The 16,625-nt window shown below is 46.9% G+C and overlaps 1 protein-coding gene across 2 annotated transcripts; it reads right to left on the bottom strand.

Moving 5' to 3' along the window:
* Window positions 1-5,824: 5,824 nt before the first annotated feature.
* Window positions 5,825-9,412, bottom strand: LOC127319033 (probable WRKY transcription factor 70). Of its 2 annotated transcripts, none has more exons than XM_051349287.2 (4): window positions 8,970-9,412; window positions 8,346-8,435; window positions 5,989-6,636; window positions 5,825-5,905 (listed from the first exon to the last, which is right to left on the bottom strand). In XM_051349287.2, exons 1-3 carry the CDS (start codon window positions 9,344-9,346, stop codon window positions 6,231-6,233), a joined length of 873 nt encoding a protein of 290 aa, XP_051205247.1. In that variant the 5' UTR covers window positions 9,347-9,412; the 3' UTR covers window positions 5,825-5,905; window positions 5,989-6,230. The 2 variants fall into 2 exon arrangements, with proteins under 2 accessions (XP_051205247.1, XP_051205248.1); XM_051349288.2 differs by having other exon boundaries at window positions 5,989-6,624.
* Window positions 9,413-16,625: the final 7,213 nt, after the last annotated feature.

The raw sequence follows: 16,625 nt of genomic DNA, 5'->3' as shown, positions 1-16,625 counted from the left end.
ACGAGGGCGTTGAAAAGGTCGTTTTCTACCTCAGCGAGAAGGATGCTTTGGACGCGGAGACAAGATATCCCGAGGTCGAGAAACTTTGCCTCTGCCTGTTCTTTACCTGCACCAAGCTTCATCACATCCTTTTGACGGCAGAGATCATCGTCATATGCAAGTCAGATGTTGTCAAGCACATGTTGTCGGCCCCTGTTCTGAAAGGCCGACTTGGTAAGTGGATGTTTGCGTTGTCAGAGTTCGATCTCCGGTATCAGCCTGCGAAAGCAGTCAAGGGACAAGCGTTGGCCGATCTTATCGCTGAACGGATCAGTACCAATATAGCAGCACTATCTATACGTGCATGGGCTATGTTCTTCGACGGATCGGTTTGTGACGATGGTTGTGGCATCGGCATTCTGCTCGTGTCGCCTCGGGGGGCAGAATACTCCTTCTCCATCAGATTATCTACCCCTTGCACCAACAACGTAGCAGAATATGAGGCAATACGTAAGGGAATGGAGTTGCTACTGGAAGCCGGAGCAGAAGCAGTAGAGCTTTTTGGAGACTCAAAGTTGGTGATTAACCAGCTCACGGATGAATATAAGTGCGAAAGTGAATCGCTTTTCCCATATTGGGTGGAATGCCGTGAGTTGATGACACAGTTTCGGTACATCAACTTTAATTGGGTCCCAAGATCCCAAAATGCCGAGGCCAACAATCTCGCACAAATGGCGTCAGGATATATAGATATATCCGACGGGTCGGAGGTTCAGGTACAATTCCTGGAACAGGATGATTGGAGAGCCGAAATCTTCAATTATTTAAAAGATTCGGCTCGGGGGGCACCTAAACGGATAAGGTACAAAGCCATGAAGTATGTCCTCATAGGAGACGATATGTTCTACGGGGACGTTGGAAGGGTTACTACTTAAGTGCACAGGGCCAACCGAGTCTAATCGGCTCTTACATGAGGTGCATGAAGGCGCTGTGGAACTCATCGATCGGCTCATAAGATGAAGTGGTTAATCGAGCGATCAGGGTTTTATTGGCCCACCATGCTTGAAGATTGCTTCAATTATTACAAGGGGTGCCAAGCGTGCCAGATGTTCGGGAAGATTCAGATGGTACCAGCATCAGCGATGAACCCTATCATCAAACCTTGGCCGTTTCGGGGGTGGGGCATGGATATGATCGGCAAAATCCATCCGGCGTCGAGCAAAAAACATGAATGGATTTTGGTTATCACAGATTACTTCACCAAGTGGGTGGAAGCCGTCCCTATGAAAAAGGTGAAATCAGAAGATGTGATCAAATTTGTGAAAGAACACGTCATTCATAGGTTCGGGATTCCCCAAACTATCACGACCGATGGAGGTTCGGTCTTTGTTTCTAAAGAATTTAGGAAGTTCTGCGATGACATGGGGATTAAACTGATCCGATCATCCCCGTACTATGCTCAAGCTAATGGGCAGGCTGAAGCGTCCAATCAGAGTCTAATCAAGCTGATCAAGAGGAAAATTGACAAGAACCCTAGGGATTGGCATGAGAAGTTGTCAGAAGCATTATGGGCCTACCGCATGTCGTGCCATGGAGCTATAAAGACTTCGCCGTACCAGCTTGTCTATGGACAGGAAGCCGTATTGCCTTGGGAAATTACGGCTGGATCAAGACATGTCACGTTTCAGAATGATCTGACAGCTGAAGAATATGCAGCTTTGATGAGCGACACTATTGAGGACGCAACAGAGCTTAGGCTTTGGTCGTTGGAGAAGATTAAAGAGAACAAAGCCAGGGTGGCTCGTGCCTACAATAAAAAGGTTAGACCAAAGGAGTTCCAAGTTGGTGATCTAGTATGGGAAGCTGTGTTGCCGTTAGGAACCAGGGACAAGGCATATGGCAAATGGTCTCCTAATTGGCATGGTCCGTACAAAGTTGTCCAGGCCTTGAAGGGTAATGCATACATGTTGGAAGAGTTGGACGGCGAAAAGTTCCCAGTAGCTGTCAATGGTCAACACCTCAAGAAATATTTCCCAAGCATGTGGGATGATGGGCAGTAAGATGTGAGGGCCGATTTAAAATCGGCCAGTAAAAAACAAAAAAATCACAGCCGATGCGCAGGCATCGACTTGAGAAGACGTATGGAGATAACAGTATGCAAATACAGCCGATGCACGGGCATCGACTTCAGAATAACAAAGCCGATACGCTGATATCGACTCTAGAGGAATAAGCCCAAACTAGCAAATTAACAGAATCGATTCAGACCAGGAATCATGATGTGTGAGACGAATTTCTTAGGGCTTGCTGAGGAGTTCATTCTGATGGTTTGGACGAGAATTAGGCCTATTGAGGCCTGTGGGACTGCATGTTTAGGCAACCGCTTGACCTCGGATCGCAATACGAGCCGATGTTCTGCTATCGGCTCTCTGTATGGCAGCCCCATTCGATAATCGGCAAGGTCGACAAGGAAGCGGAATTAATTGAGGGATTTTTCTTCATAGGGGGATTCCTTACAAAGAAAGAGCCGATTGCTCAAGGAAGAAAAGGGCAAAAGCCAACTACTGCTACTGATCCCTAATCTAGGGGCCGTTGCTACCCTCGTCGTCGCTGCCTCCGGCGCAGCTGCTGAGAGGCTCCTCATCGGAGCTTCCGTAGCCTTCTACGGGAGCCTCATCTTCCTCATCGTCGTCCTCGCTGTCGTCGTCCCACCAGGTGCGGAGGCGCTTCGCTGGTGGGTAACCTTCAAGGGAGTCGTCGTCGTCATCGTCCTCCTCCGCCTCTTCCTCGGAAGAGGTGAAATCATCCCAGGAGAAGCGGTCGTCTTCGCTCTCCGCCTCCTCTTCCCCTTCGACGAGGAATTGAAGGTCGCCCTCGCCGTCGGTCAGGGATTTGTCATCCTCAGACCAGATGGAGGAATCGTGTTCCTCCTTGTCCCACGTCGTCGGGGCGAGAATGTCGTGCGCCGCCAACGAGCCCCACTCTGGCGTCGGCTCGCGGGAGGAGGAAGAGTCAGAGAAGACTGACGAGGAAGAGGAGGAAGAGGAAGACATGGCTATGGGAGGTTGGGGGTCTTTTGGGTGCCGATGGCCAGAACAGAGCAAGACGATGAAGTGGCAAACTGCTCAGAGCGGTTAAATAAAGGGGCTATGGTAGAAATTCAATGCCACAACAGTTTCCGAGGAGGCGGTGCCCAAAGACAGCGGTCAAATCACGCGGAATAGTTGAGAAGACAGGGCATCATGATGAAGAATGCTGCGACGGTTCTGCTCTGCCATGACATGACCTGACGAAGAAAAAACAGAGTGATTTTGGAATTGATAATTCCAAAACCGGGGGGCATGTGTTATCACCGGAATTTGACCAAGTCAGAGGTGGGCCACGATCAAGATGGGCTTGAAGATTATATACGGAGAAAATACGTGGATCGGCCTTATATGCAAAGTTGGGCTAGATTGCCCATATATCTGTAATATAGTAGATCGCATCTTAGATTAGAAGTTAGAATTCATCTCGTGCACGGTTGGGATTACTCCCACGTTAGAAAGTCCTCTGGACTATAAATATGTATCTAGGGTTTATGGAAAAAACAACAACCAACGTTCAACCAACCAAATCAATCTCGGCGCATCGCCAACTCCTTCGTCTCGAGGGTTTCTACCGGTAAGCAACATGCTGCCTAGATCGCATCTTGCGATCTAGGCAGCACAAGCTCCACGTTGTTCATGCGTTGCTCGTACTGAAGCCTTTTTGATGGCGAGCAACGTAGTTATCATAGATGTGTTAGGGTTAGCATTGTTCTTCGTATCATATGCTATCGTAGTGCAACCCTTGCATATCTAGCCGCCCTCACACCTATCTCAGGTGTGGGGGCGGCACCCCGCTTGATCTTAATTTAGTAGATCCGATCCGTTACGGTTGCTCCTTGTTCTACAAGGATTAGTTTAATATCTGCAATAGTTAGGCCTTACAAAGGGTTGGAGGATCCAATGCCAAGACGTATGGTGTCGTTCGCTAGTCCTAGACAGGATGTTCCGGGGATCAACCTCGTGTTGGTTTTTAGGCCCTATCTAGGATCGGCTTACGATCACCGTGCGTGGCCGCGAGGCCCAATCGTGAGTAGGATGATCCGATTATGCGGTGAAAACCCCAGATCGTCGTAGATCTCATTAGCTTTATCTTGATCAAGCAGGACCACCATATATTCGTGCACCTCGTACGAATCATGGGTGGATCGGCTCCTTGAGCCGATTCACAGGATAACCTGAGAGCCGATCGAGGCTCGTATTTAATGTTTACGTGTATGCCATGCAGGAAACTAAGCGAGGCATCTCCATCACCTTCCTGACCAGGTATAGGTCAGGTGGCACGCCCTTGCATCAGCATCGGACGTGTGTACCAGAAGGCTTTGCGGGCCGTCGCTCGGAGGGACCTCGGCCAGCCGCAGCCCTAGGTTGTTCCCGGCTCTACGGTGTTGCCCGTCGCTGCCCGCCGGTGGGTTTTGGCAGCAACAGAAGGCATCGTTGTTGCAGCCTACATCTACACTCTCTCGCTGCTCCGGGGGAAACCCTAGATCTGGGTCTCCCGGATCGGACGATGGCGGCGCGCCCTACGTCGTTCTACCTCCCGGGGCATCGTTTTTGGAGCAGCTGCTGGATGTTGGTGGATGTCGGTGGAGTGGTATTCATCTACCACATTGTTGGCGTGGAGGCTCGGTGGCATGGTGCTGCAGGGTATCGACGACATATGTGGTATGATGTATGCGTGCAGGATGGTGGATCCGTCTAGCGTCATGGTGGCATCGACGGCAGGTCTTGCAAGGTTAATGCGATGATCTCTCTTGAAGATGGAGTCGAGGAAGACGGCGGTAGCAACTTCTGTGGCGTGTGCGTTGGTGTGCGCGGAGAGCCTGCTTGACTGGATATGCTTCTCACCTGCTATTGGGCGGTTTGGAAAGGCATTTGGTTTTTGGATGATGTCAGTTGGTGTATTGTCACCCTCTTCATCCCACTGTAGGTCTAGTGAGGTGGCTTCGAGGTTGATTTTTTGTATTGCTTCTTGTAAGGTTTATGAATAATCTAATAAAAAATCGTGTGCATCCTTTTGATGCAGAAGCTGGGGCGATTTTTCCACCTTTTCGAAAAAAAGGGGTGCCAACACTTGTCGACAGAGGGGTTGTACATTTCTTTTCTTTTCTGTCACATCTTTGTTAGAAAGTCATGTCACCATGTTTATTTTCTGTGCGTGTGAACCCTTCTTTTAACAATGATAGTTTTGGCGTGTTTCTTTTTGCAAGGATATTTGTAGCTCCCCTATTATTTATTTTCTCTCCACCATGGATTCTCCCATGGAATGTGACATTTCCGAAAAATTAAACAGTCACACTAATTATATATAAGTGGTCCGTGATTCATTCAATTCTAGGTTGTAATCGTGCGAGACAAACCGGGGTGGGGGGTGGGGGGCTTGGCAACATTCTATTTTTTCTTCTGTAACTTGTGGAAAAAATTTCCTTCCCATGTAGAAATGCATCGTTGTACATCCTCCGTCCCGAAAAAGATGTCGCAAATTTGTCTAAATTTAAATATATCCATAAACTAAATTTCGATGAATTTGCGACATCCTTTTTGGGGCAGATGGTCTACAAAGCATTAACTCCAGCACCAAGACTACATGCGTCACTAGTAGCTGTGTTGCGACATGGTGCGCTGCATGTACCCCAGTAGCAGGCTTCTATGATGATTTGCACTTAATCTGTACTTACCTGACCGCTTAGTTGCCATCCGTCTATAGCTCTGAACTCTGAAGGGATATCCGATGGTGGCGCATGCTATGGATATGTAGGTATCCCCGTGGGTATGGATTAATATTCTCAAATTAATACAAGTACGTACGGTACCTTAAAAGAAGCTCTTATTTGTTACTCCTCCGTTCCTTTTTAATTGACTCAAATTTAGTATAAATTTATACTAAATTCGAGTCAATTAAAAAAGAACGGAGGGAGTACACGAGAAGATATGGCTATTAAGCATGAGAAGGCTAGTCGAATTAATAGCGTAGGCATAATTAGGCAGGTAAGTTATCCATCTAATCAAAGATCTCTAACAGCTGGGCTAGCTGTTGTAGTACTAACATTATTACAACATTAGAGAGTAGGCTCTCCCGATCATGCCACCATTATTAGGGTTCAGGTAGCTGTTTGGATAATGCAACCAGTTGATCTAGTAGAACACTCAATTTCACACACTAGCTTAGCAGCTATCACCTCCGGAGTGACGATGATAGAGTGACTTGATATCCATCTCCATCTCCCACTGCTTCGGCGACAGCAATGGCAGCGAGGAAGAAGAGTAGAACTCGTCGTATGTGTAGCTGGGAACAGCCACAGACATTCCTGCTGCGATGTCTTCCTCTTCCTTCATCCTAGATACAGCTGCTGAAGAGAGCGATACTTTGGTGAAGTCGAGCAGTTGCGAGTTAGCGCTGCTTGAGTTGCTCATTGTTCGTTGGTTGGTTTCGGCTGGGAACAAGGTATGGCATGTGTGGTTGTCGATGAGGGTGACCAGGAACACGGGAGGGTCGTTGTTGTTTTTCTGCTGCACGTACTTCTTTGCCGGGCATTTGTGCTCGTCGCTATATCCACACCTGTAGTATAACCTGCAAAACGTTTATTTACCGAGAATATGAGCATAAGCATTTTTCGTGTTCAGCTTTTTTGATAGACCAAACATTTGTTGATCCAACTGTATGAAAAAACAATGAATTCCTAGGTAATTATAATATTTCATGTGCATGCACATACTATACAAGGAAGTAAGAAAACTTTCCTGAGTGAAAATGAGTGTATGTTTTCTTAGTTTAGATTAGACAACATGCTGCTAGTAGTTATTTCTTTGTTCACATGTCAGTGTCTAATTCCAAGATGATTGGGAATTTGAATTGTTAGCCTGTTAGATTTGATATGAGGCCCCATCGAAATTAGAAATCATAATATACACTTTTGATTGATCACATTAGATGTGATGTTTGCATGATCATGACTGTGTGGAGGCTCAGGAATCTCTGGCCGTTGGGTGCAGGGTTTTGTTTAGCCGATTCAGATGACGATCTAGCAACAGGGTTTTAGATGCTAAGTACAGCATTAAATTTTATTTTTCCGGTCTTTTGTCACATTAAGTTGTCATCTTCTCGTTTTGTAAGAATTGAAACTTTGCACACACAAAACATATCCGCATGAATCTCTCGATGTAGAAGCCAGGGTATATCTTCCTTCTTGGAGAAAAAGTGGATCGTATCATTATCTAGCAGCATTCACGTTGATCTTGTTTATAAGTAATCTCATAATTTCTTACAACAAACCATACGACATGAACAAGCTATCTATTCATTAAGAAGAACAGACTACAAGTAATTACAAGGCAGGGACGTGTTTATTTAGGTCGAACACATAAAAAAATACTAGCCTATGTACCACATGAAGGCAAAGGCGTTGAGGTTTTAAGTTGCCAAAACAGACACAAGTAAATGAGCTTAAGCGTGTATGGTCGATTTGTGTGCAGCTAGTAATTGGTATTATTATCCACAGACGTGCAGAGATATATCTGATACAAGTCCATCAAGTGCATGATTGATTTGTGTATAACATTTCTTTTAGAGCACACCATTTGCTTAAGTGCTTCATGCGTACGAGTTGGTGTACGTGCACAACAGAAACATCATATGGCACTACTATTTTGTGGAGCTTCAAATTTGACATGGATGAGTGACAAAAAAAGACTTTGATATGGATGGGAAAACTAACTGTATGTATTGATTTTATTAGTAAAATTAAGCCAATCTCTGATGCTAGCTAATAGCCTAATATGAGGTGTGCCCCACATGGGGCCTATATCAACCATACTCCATGTTGAAGCAAGTAATTGATGTGGCAGGTGATCATCCATGTTTAAGCAAGTAATTGATGTGGCAGGTGATCATCCATGTTTAGCCACAGATGCTAAATTTAGAATTGAAGTACTTTATCTCTTTGATTTTAGTAACCATAGTTAATTGTTCCATTGATTCTTTACAATTTAATACTACTATACATGAGAATCCTTCCAAGATTAATAGAAGATGCATTCAAAGTAAGCATATGTCAGAAAAAATGGTACAGAGTCCGTATAAAGACACAAAAGGGGTGACAAGTTAGAAACAAGACACATACACAAAGTTATACAATACAAAAATTACTGCTAACTTTTCTCTATTTATAAACTACATTAGGAAATGTAAGTGCTACATATCCATAAAGTAGTTAAAGCCAATTTAAGGAAAAAATAATTAGATAGAGCTGTCAGAGATAAAACTCCATCAAAGAATCATACCTTGGAAATTCAGCATTTAGGATCTTCTTCTCCCCATATTTCCTCCAGTGGAATCCATCATTTTCTGGTGTCTCCGTGAGCATCTCCTCGCTGAATAACAAGAGGCAAGAAGTATAATTAGCGGCGTTCTCAACTTTACTGCATACATTCCTAGCTAACCATGAAATATAAATCACAGTGAGAAAAAAAAAAGCATGTGCTTCTACTACATGTCTACATCACGCCTCACGTACCCCATGAACTGGAATAGACTAGACAAGGTCTACCAACAGATTAGCACATTTATTTCATTTATATTTTGTTTGAAACGTAGATCTAGAAATCCTTCGGCACAAACCAACTGATGGTTCCGGCTTTTGCTAGTGCCCTCAAGAGAACCCGAAGAAATATGAAGCAAGATTTTAAAGCAAACTGAGAGTAGCTAGTAGCAGTGTCAAGAGAGAGATTAGCTCTTTTTTGGCTTGGGGAACGAGAGTGGTTAGTTCATCCTCATTGGAAACGAAGTATTGCGTAGATCTGCTGATGCCGATTCTTCTCTAGCACATATCCCCACAGATACGCATGCTACAGTACTGGAGTATTTGCTGTAGCGAACACACGCAAAGTATTTAGTTAGATACTCACATCGGAAGCTCTTGGCCATCGGCGCCTCGCCGTTGCTTCGCCTTCCTGCTGCGCAAGGCCCCATTTCGCGCCCTGACACCCCCGCCACCGGAGGCGCCGGCAGCATTGGCCGTCGCGGCGTCGGAGGAGGAGCAGCTGTACTGCTCTCTCTCGGACTGTAGGACGGAGAGCGACGACGCGAGGGCCGTGGAGATGTCGCTGACGTTGGCCAGCGCGGCGTCGCGGCGGCCAGGCTCCGGGATGAGCTCCACCTGCCGCCTGAGGGAATCCGCCAGCTGAGCGCCTTTCTGGAGCTCCTCGATGACGGCATCTCTCTGGTCGGAGGGCGAAGGTGGAGCCGGCGGGGACATCTCGGACTTGGGGCGCCGCATCGCCATGGGGGGGTCGATATTACTCTAGTCTTCAGGAGCTGGACACGCTGTGAACTCTGAGTGGGTGTTGGAAACTTGGAATGCTTGAATAGTGCGCTATCTGGGAGCTCCCCTGTGAAATGGTATGGTGAAGTGTCCGTACGTAAGAGAAATGCTTATCTAATTTGAGCAAAAGAGTAATTTCTGTCTGCCCAATCTTACAAGTGTTAGGCGCATATGTGTCGATCTGAAGCTTAAGTAGTGCCTAGCTTTAATGTGTATATATGAGACTGACCATGTACGTGGAGAATGACTAGAGTCGTTATATATGATGTGATTTTGATGTATTAATTGACGACAATGACCAAAAGAGAAAATACGTACTAGAGTTCAATAAGATTGACACGCTCAAAATGATGTACTCGCTGAAGTGGTACTATTTTTAACGGGTGTGACTATTTCTCAGCTAACTGGAAACTAACTTTGTTTTCAGTTAGATGATGTTATCAAAGTTTAGTTGCAACAAAATTAGGATGCAAATCGAACGGCGAAACAGTTAACTGAGCATGAAGTTAGTTCTCAGCTAGTTGAGAACTAGCAAATCCCATTTTTTACTCCATGTGGCACTCCACCTCAGGTGGCGCTCTCTCTCTCTCTCAAGTAACTACTCCTTCTGTGACATAATATAGTACGTATTGGTTTCCGCGAAAGTCAAACTACACTAAATGTGGCTAAGTTTATTGAAAAAATTATATATATATATCTACAATACTTTATCTGTACCATATTAAAATATATTTTATGCTGATTTCAATGGTATTGACTTAAGATTCTAAATTTTGATAATTGTTACAATAAATTTGGTCAAAGTTTACCTATTTTGACTTTTAAAAAAATCTTATAGGAACTATATTTTAGCATAGAGGGAGTACTATTTTGAACTTATTTACAATCTTTTTACACAAGGGAAATTTGTATTGCTCCCTCTATACCACATTAATTGACTCAACTTTATATAGATGCGTGTATATCTATCTAGATAAAACCAGGTTAATTAATTTGGTACATAAAGAATATAAAAATTAGTTTCGAAGTAACTCTCACAATTGCTATATGCACGTAGTTGGTGCAGATGTCAAAGTATGTTTATTTTGCTTTGAATTGCTTTTACAAGTACCCTATCTCTAGCTACATATAGACTCTAGAATTTTGTATGATCTTACATAATATGTCACCTAGTTAGCTTCTCTTTTGGTCAGAGAAAGCTTTTGGCTCTTGGGGCTGCTAAAATGCTAGCGCATCTCTAGCAGATAATGTACAAATCGAAATCTTAAAAACCGTATGAAGGACACCTGAAATTGTTTTAGGGTGTGAAATGGATCCGAACAAAAGATACACCATAGATAGACACCAAAAAAATTCTACCATGCGGGACCCACCTATGGCCCACATGTTAATATATTCTTTTCATTTCCCATTTTTTCTCAGCCATCTTCTTCCTCTACCTCCAGCTTACATAGCCTCATGCCTAGCGCATCAATCCCTGCTCCCAGCACGGTGGCCTCGGTCAGGCGCCGCCGTGCCTGCATGCGCTCGACGGCTCCGCCCCTCCTCCATTCGAACCTCCCTCCATCTCCCTTGCCCCTCGTTGGCCTCCTATGCATGTTTCGTGGACGTTCATCAATCCACGGACATGCTTGCCTACAATCCCAATTTTGTCAGATATTAGACGTAATTAGGCTAGCTCGTTGGAGATTGGTGCGGATTTTGGCATCATGGCAGTATATGGCCGGATTTTGAAGAGTTGGACAATGATCCATTGACGGTTGGGCTGAGATGCCAATTGGTTAGCACATTTTATGGTGCACTAGAAAAGTTTTCCCCGGAACTTAAGATAGATTTGGAGTACAACACAAGAAAAGTATATGCCTTGAATAGTTTGTATATGTCCAGCTATGAATCTGTTGTCGTCAGAAACCCACCGGCGGGCAGCGACGGGCAACACCGTAGAGCCGGGAACAACCTAGAGCTGCGGCTGGCTGAGATCCCTCCGAGCGACGGCCCGCAAAGCGTTCTGGTCACACGTCCGATGCTGATGCAAGGGCGTGCCACCTGACCTATACCTGGTCAGGAAGGTGATGGAGATGCCTCGCTTAGTTTCCTGCATGGCATACACGTAAACATTAAATACGAGCCTCGATCGGCTCTCAGGTTATCCTGTGAATCGGCTCAGGGAGCCGATCCACCCATGATTCGTACGAGGTGCACGAATATATGGTGGTCCTGCTTGATCAAGATAAAGCTAATGAGATCTACGACGATTTAGGGTTTTCACCGCATAATCGGATCATCCTACTCACGGTTGGGCCTCGCGGCCACGCACGGTGATCGTAAGCCGATCCTAAACAAGGCCTAAAAACCAACACAAGGTTGATCCCCGGAACATCCTGTTTAGGGCCAACGAACGACACCCTACGTGCCGCTGGATCCTCCAACCCTTTGTAAGGCCTAACTATTGCAGATATTAAACTAATCCTTGTAGAACAAGGAGCAATCGTAACGGATCAGATCTACTAAATGATGATCAAGCGGGGTGCCGCCCCCACACCTAAGATAGGTGTGAGGGCGGCTAGACATGCAAGGGTTGCACTACGATAGCATGTTACGCGAAGAACTATGCTAACCCTAACACATCTATGATAACTACGCTGCTCGCCATCAACAAGGCTTCAGTACGAGCAACGCATGAACAACGTGGAGCTTGTGCTGCCTAGATCGCAAGATGCGATCTAGGCAGCATGTTGCTTACCGGTAGAAACCCTCAAGACGAAGGAGTTGGCGATGCGCCGAGATTGATTTGTTGGTTGAACGTTGGTTGTTGTTTATTCCATAAACCCTAGATACATATTTATAGTCCAGGGGACTTTCTAATTTAGGTGTGCACCTAACCGTGCACGGGTAAAATTCTAACTTTCAATCTAAAATATAATCTACCATAATTAAAGATACACGGGCAGTCTAGCCCAAACTCTTCGTGCAAGGCCGCTTCAGAGATCTTCCACGTGTAATCTTCTAAACCCATCTCTCTTACGGCCCACCTCCTGATTTGACCAAAATCTGGTGATAACACATGCCCCCCTGGTTTTGGCAATGATAATTTCAAAACCACTCTGTTTTTCCTTCGAAGGGTCATGTCATGGCAGAGCAGACCTGTCGCAGTATTCCTCATCATGATGCCTTGTCTTTCCAGCTTCTCTGCAAAATTTGATAACCTTGGCATCATTTCCTCGAAAACTGCAATGACATTAAATTTCCACCAGGCCTCTCATTATTAAACTGTGCCGATTAATTAGCTCTCTTCATCCCCTTCCTCTGTTCCAGTCATCGGCACCAAAAAACCCTCTTCCTCTGTAGCGATGTCATCTTCTTCCTCCTCTTCCGTCTCCCTCCAATCATCTTCCTCAAGCGAGTTGATCCCAGAGCACGACAAGATGGAGGCGTACAACCGCCGGGCTCCCAAACATTGGGACAAGCAGGAGTGGGACTTCGACTTCGTGCCGGAGGGTGAAGACCTCGTCTGGTCAGATGGGGCCATGCTCCTAACCGACGGGGAAGATGACCTCCGGTACCTGGTTGACGGAGCACTGGAGGTGGAGAGTGATGACGACGACCCTCTCTTCCGGGGCAAATTCACCTCCGTCACTAAAGAAGAAGAGGACGACGAAGAAGAAGATGTCTCTTCCGACCTGAAGAAGGAACAGGAGGACGACACCTCCTCCGACGAACCACCGCCAAAGCGCATCCGGGGCTGGGCTTGGTCAGACGAGGACGATGATGATGACGAGGAAGAAGCCTCTGCTGAAGGTCACAGTAGCAGCACAGAGGGATTCGTCGACAGCAGCAATGAAGGCAGCTACCCCAGCGACGGCGAAGACGGCAATAGCCCTTAGAATAGGGACCTACTAGTATAGGATTAGCAGCAGCAATCTGTCCCTTTTGCTGAACAATCGGCTCCTCTTTGTAAGAAATCTTATTATCAATGAAAAATTTCCTTTGATTTTGCCGATGTTCTTCATGCTGATTTAGCCGATTTTTCCTCATCTGACTTTGCCGATTGTTAGCCTAACCAATGCTCAATGACCAGATGGGGCCACGCCTTGCTCTCTCACGATAATCCGCGAGACAGGCCAATTCAGTCATCCTTCCTTTGATTTTGCCGATGACGATAGCACTGGGTGCAGCCGATCGCAGCAGACCGGCTTTCTTTGATTTCGAGCGGACGTTCCCAAGAGAGCCCCGGAACTGTTGCTGAATCAGCTTGGATGCTGAAACTGATAACTCTGTAATAAAGCATCATTCTTCAGAACAGTTGCAATGTAGAGCCAGCTGATTCCAGCAAAATCGGCTCCCAAAGCCAAGAACCTCTCGGGCGAGTTGCCCTCCGAGCCTCATCCAAAGCGAGCCAAATGCGTCGCCATTGGTTTCCAAGTTATAATGCAGAAACAGCCGATTCCAACAAAATCGGCTCTCTAGAGCAAAGATATTTCAGGGCGAGCTGCCCCCCGAGCCTTCGATTTTCGGAAAAACAGTCGCACTGAAAAGCCTTGGACAGATCAGCAAATCTGTTCCTCGAACTAAGAAGCCTTGAACACAATGGCTTCTCAACTCCTTACTCGCGCCTTGCTGATCAGATCGGCTCATCATCTCTGGCGAACTTGGTCCATGCTAGGCAAAACATCATAGTCGCCTCCTTGGTCCATGCTTGGTAGTGCTTGCCGAACTTGGAGACTTGCAGAAGGGGTTGGGAGTCTTGAGAAGGAATTTATCCAGTAAGAAATCTTCTTGCTCAACAACTGTTCCACCAGACTTCTGCTTATAACAGCTGTACCTCTTGAGTCGATGGCCATGCGTCGGCTGTATACCCACTGCGAGTGTATATATTTTTTTTTTACTGGCCGATTTTTTCCATCGGCCCCCAATGGTTGCTACACACATGTTTACACATGTTTATCTGCACACATGTTTACTGGCCGATTTTTTCCATCGGCCCCCAATGGTTGCTACACACATGTTTACACATGTTTATCTGCACATGTTCATCTGACTATATGCCCCCCGAGCCGAATCTGCCAGGTGACTGCAGATATCGGCTTTTGTGGTTAGCCAAGGCACTGCACTTGCACGTCGGCTCCGCAAGGATTCGTGCTGACTTTCATCCGCCGACGTGGCCGCTGCCCAGTTGCTCGATGCTGAACATAAGCAGAACATGTGGTGAAGATAATTTTGGCCGATTGCTGAATCGGCCTCCATATCCATTGAAGCGCTGACTGAAGGTTTTATAATGCTCCTTCATAATTTTTTGGGGCCGATCACAAGGATCAGCCTCGCCCCGTTTGCTCATCGGTTTGTTCTTGCTACTCGGTCAGGCTGGTGGATAAAACCAGCCCAACCTCTGACTTGATGCGCCTGTTGTCGTCCACCTTGAGCGCATCGTAGAATCGCGGAGCACTAAGCTGTGTCGGAAGGACGAGCACCATGTTTGTGCCAGCCGATGTTTTATCATCGGCTTTCCTTTGCTTGGGACGCCACTCCATTTTCCGTGGACGACCCTCTTCGTCCAGGGTTCGCTGAACTTTCGCAGCCAGATCAGGTCGTGCCTTTCTTAGCGTATGCAAGTATAACCTTTCGGCTTCCTCCAGGCCGCGCAATCGCTGAACCCTGCGCTTTTGTGAACGGCTGAGTCCATCAGGGTACCACCTTGGACGGTGGTACCTGTCTTCTTCCTCTTCTTGTCCCTCGTCTTCTGAATCCTCGAGATCTGCCCAGCGAGGGGACTCAGCGCGTTTGCTTTGTGGCGGGAGAGGCCCTAAGCGCTTAAACACAGACACGTTGGCTGCCTCCTTCTTCTTCTTGTTGCATTCTGGGCAATTGCCGATTGTGGGCAATCGGCTCATTCCTGATTCCCAGCAGTGTCTGAAGAAGGGGCAGTCCCAGTGCCTGTCGTTGTCGTCTTGCTCCCTTGATTTTTCCGTGGCACGGCGCTCGTGCTCCTCCTCATCGCGATCGTGCCGACGATATCTTCTGGCTTCTCTAGCCAGACGATCTCTCTCATCATCATCGCTGGATCGTCGGCGTTGGTCATACTGACTCACATACTTGTTGAGGAGGTGATCAGAGAGGGGTCTCTGATATCTCATGTTCTTCACTTCTCCCTCTGTGACGTAGCGCTTGCCATCATGACGGAGCCGATCGCGTGGAGCGGCCTCTTCTGTGTCCTTGCTATGAGAGCAGCTGCCCTCGTCTCCATCTTTGCCAGAGTGGTGCCCAGGTCCTACCATGTTGATGCTGAACGAGGATCCTGGCTGGCAACCTTCAGGGTAAGTGCATTCTACCATGTTAACGGCGGGGAAGGGCTGGGTGTCGACCTTCATGGCGTACTGGTTGAAAATCAGTCGTCCCTTCTCTATCGCCGCTTGGATGTGCTGACGCCACACCCTGCAGTCGTTGGTGGCATGGGAGAGCGAGTTATGCCATTTGCAGTATGGCTTTCCGTTCAGCTCTTGCACCGTGGGGAATTTGAGACCTTCAGGAATCGTCAACTGCTTCTCCTTGAGCAGGAGGTCGAAGATTTGCTCAGTCTTGGTCACGTCAAAATCAAATCCCCTGGGCGGGCCTGGTGGCTTTACCCATTTGCAGGACACGGGGGTTCCTCCCCGAGCCCATTCAGCCACTGCTACCTCTTGGTCTCCCGCAGGAACTTCGTCTTCCTCTGCATCGACCAGGACTACTGCACGCTTGAACTTGTCTTGGTACAGGTCCGGGTGGCGCTGTTCATATGCCGATAGTTTCTGAACCATGTGCGCCAGTGAGGGATAATCTGCTTGGGAGGCCATGTCCTTGAGCTGTGTTGCAAGGCCTGCTACTGCCAACTCGACTGCTTCTTTTTCAGTTAAACGAACCGAATAACATCGGTTCCTAAGATTCCTGAAGCGCTGGATATATTCTGTCATCGTTTCCCCGCGCTTCTGACGTAGTTGTGCTAGATCGGCAATGCCGGACTCAGAAGCCTCTGAATGGTACTGCGTATGGAACTGCTCTTCCAACTGCTTCCAAGTCCGGATGGAGTCTGGTGGCAACGGGGTGTACCATCCGAAAGCCGATCCCGTGAGGGACTGTGAAAAGAGCCTCACGCGTAGTTGATCCGACACTGAAGCCGGTCCTAGTTGTGCCAAATATCGGCCCACGTGCTCGATGGAGCTGGAACCATCCGATCCACTGAATTTGGAGAAATCAGGGAGCCGATATT

Source organism: Lolium perenne, chromosome 1 (assembly GCF_019359855.2).
Source record: "Lolium perenne isolate Kyuss_39 chromosome 1, Kyuss_2.0, whole genome shotgun sequence".
In the NCBI taxonomy this organism is placed as follows: Eukaryota; Viridiplantae; Streptophyta; class Magnoliopsida; order Poales; family Poaceae; genus Lolium; species Lolium perenne.
Note: the sequence above shows the minus strand (reverse complement) of the source record. Positions and strands in the feature narration are given on the sequence as shown.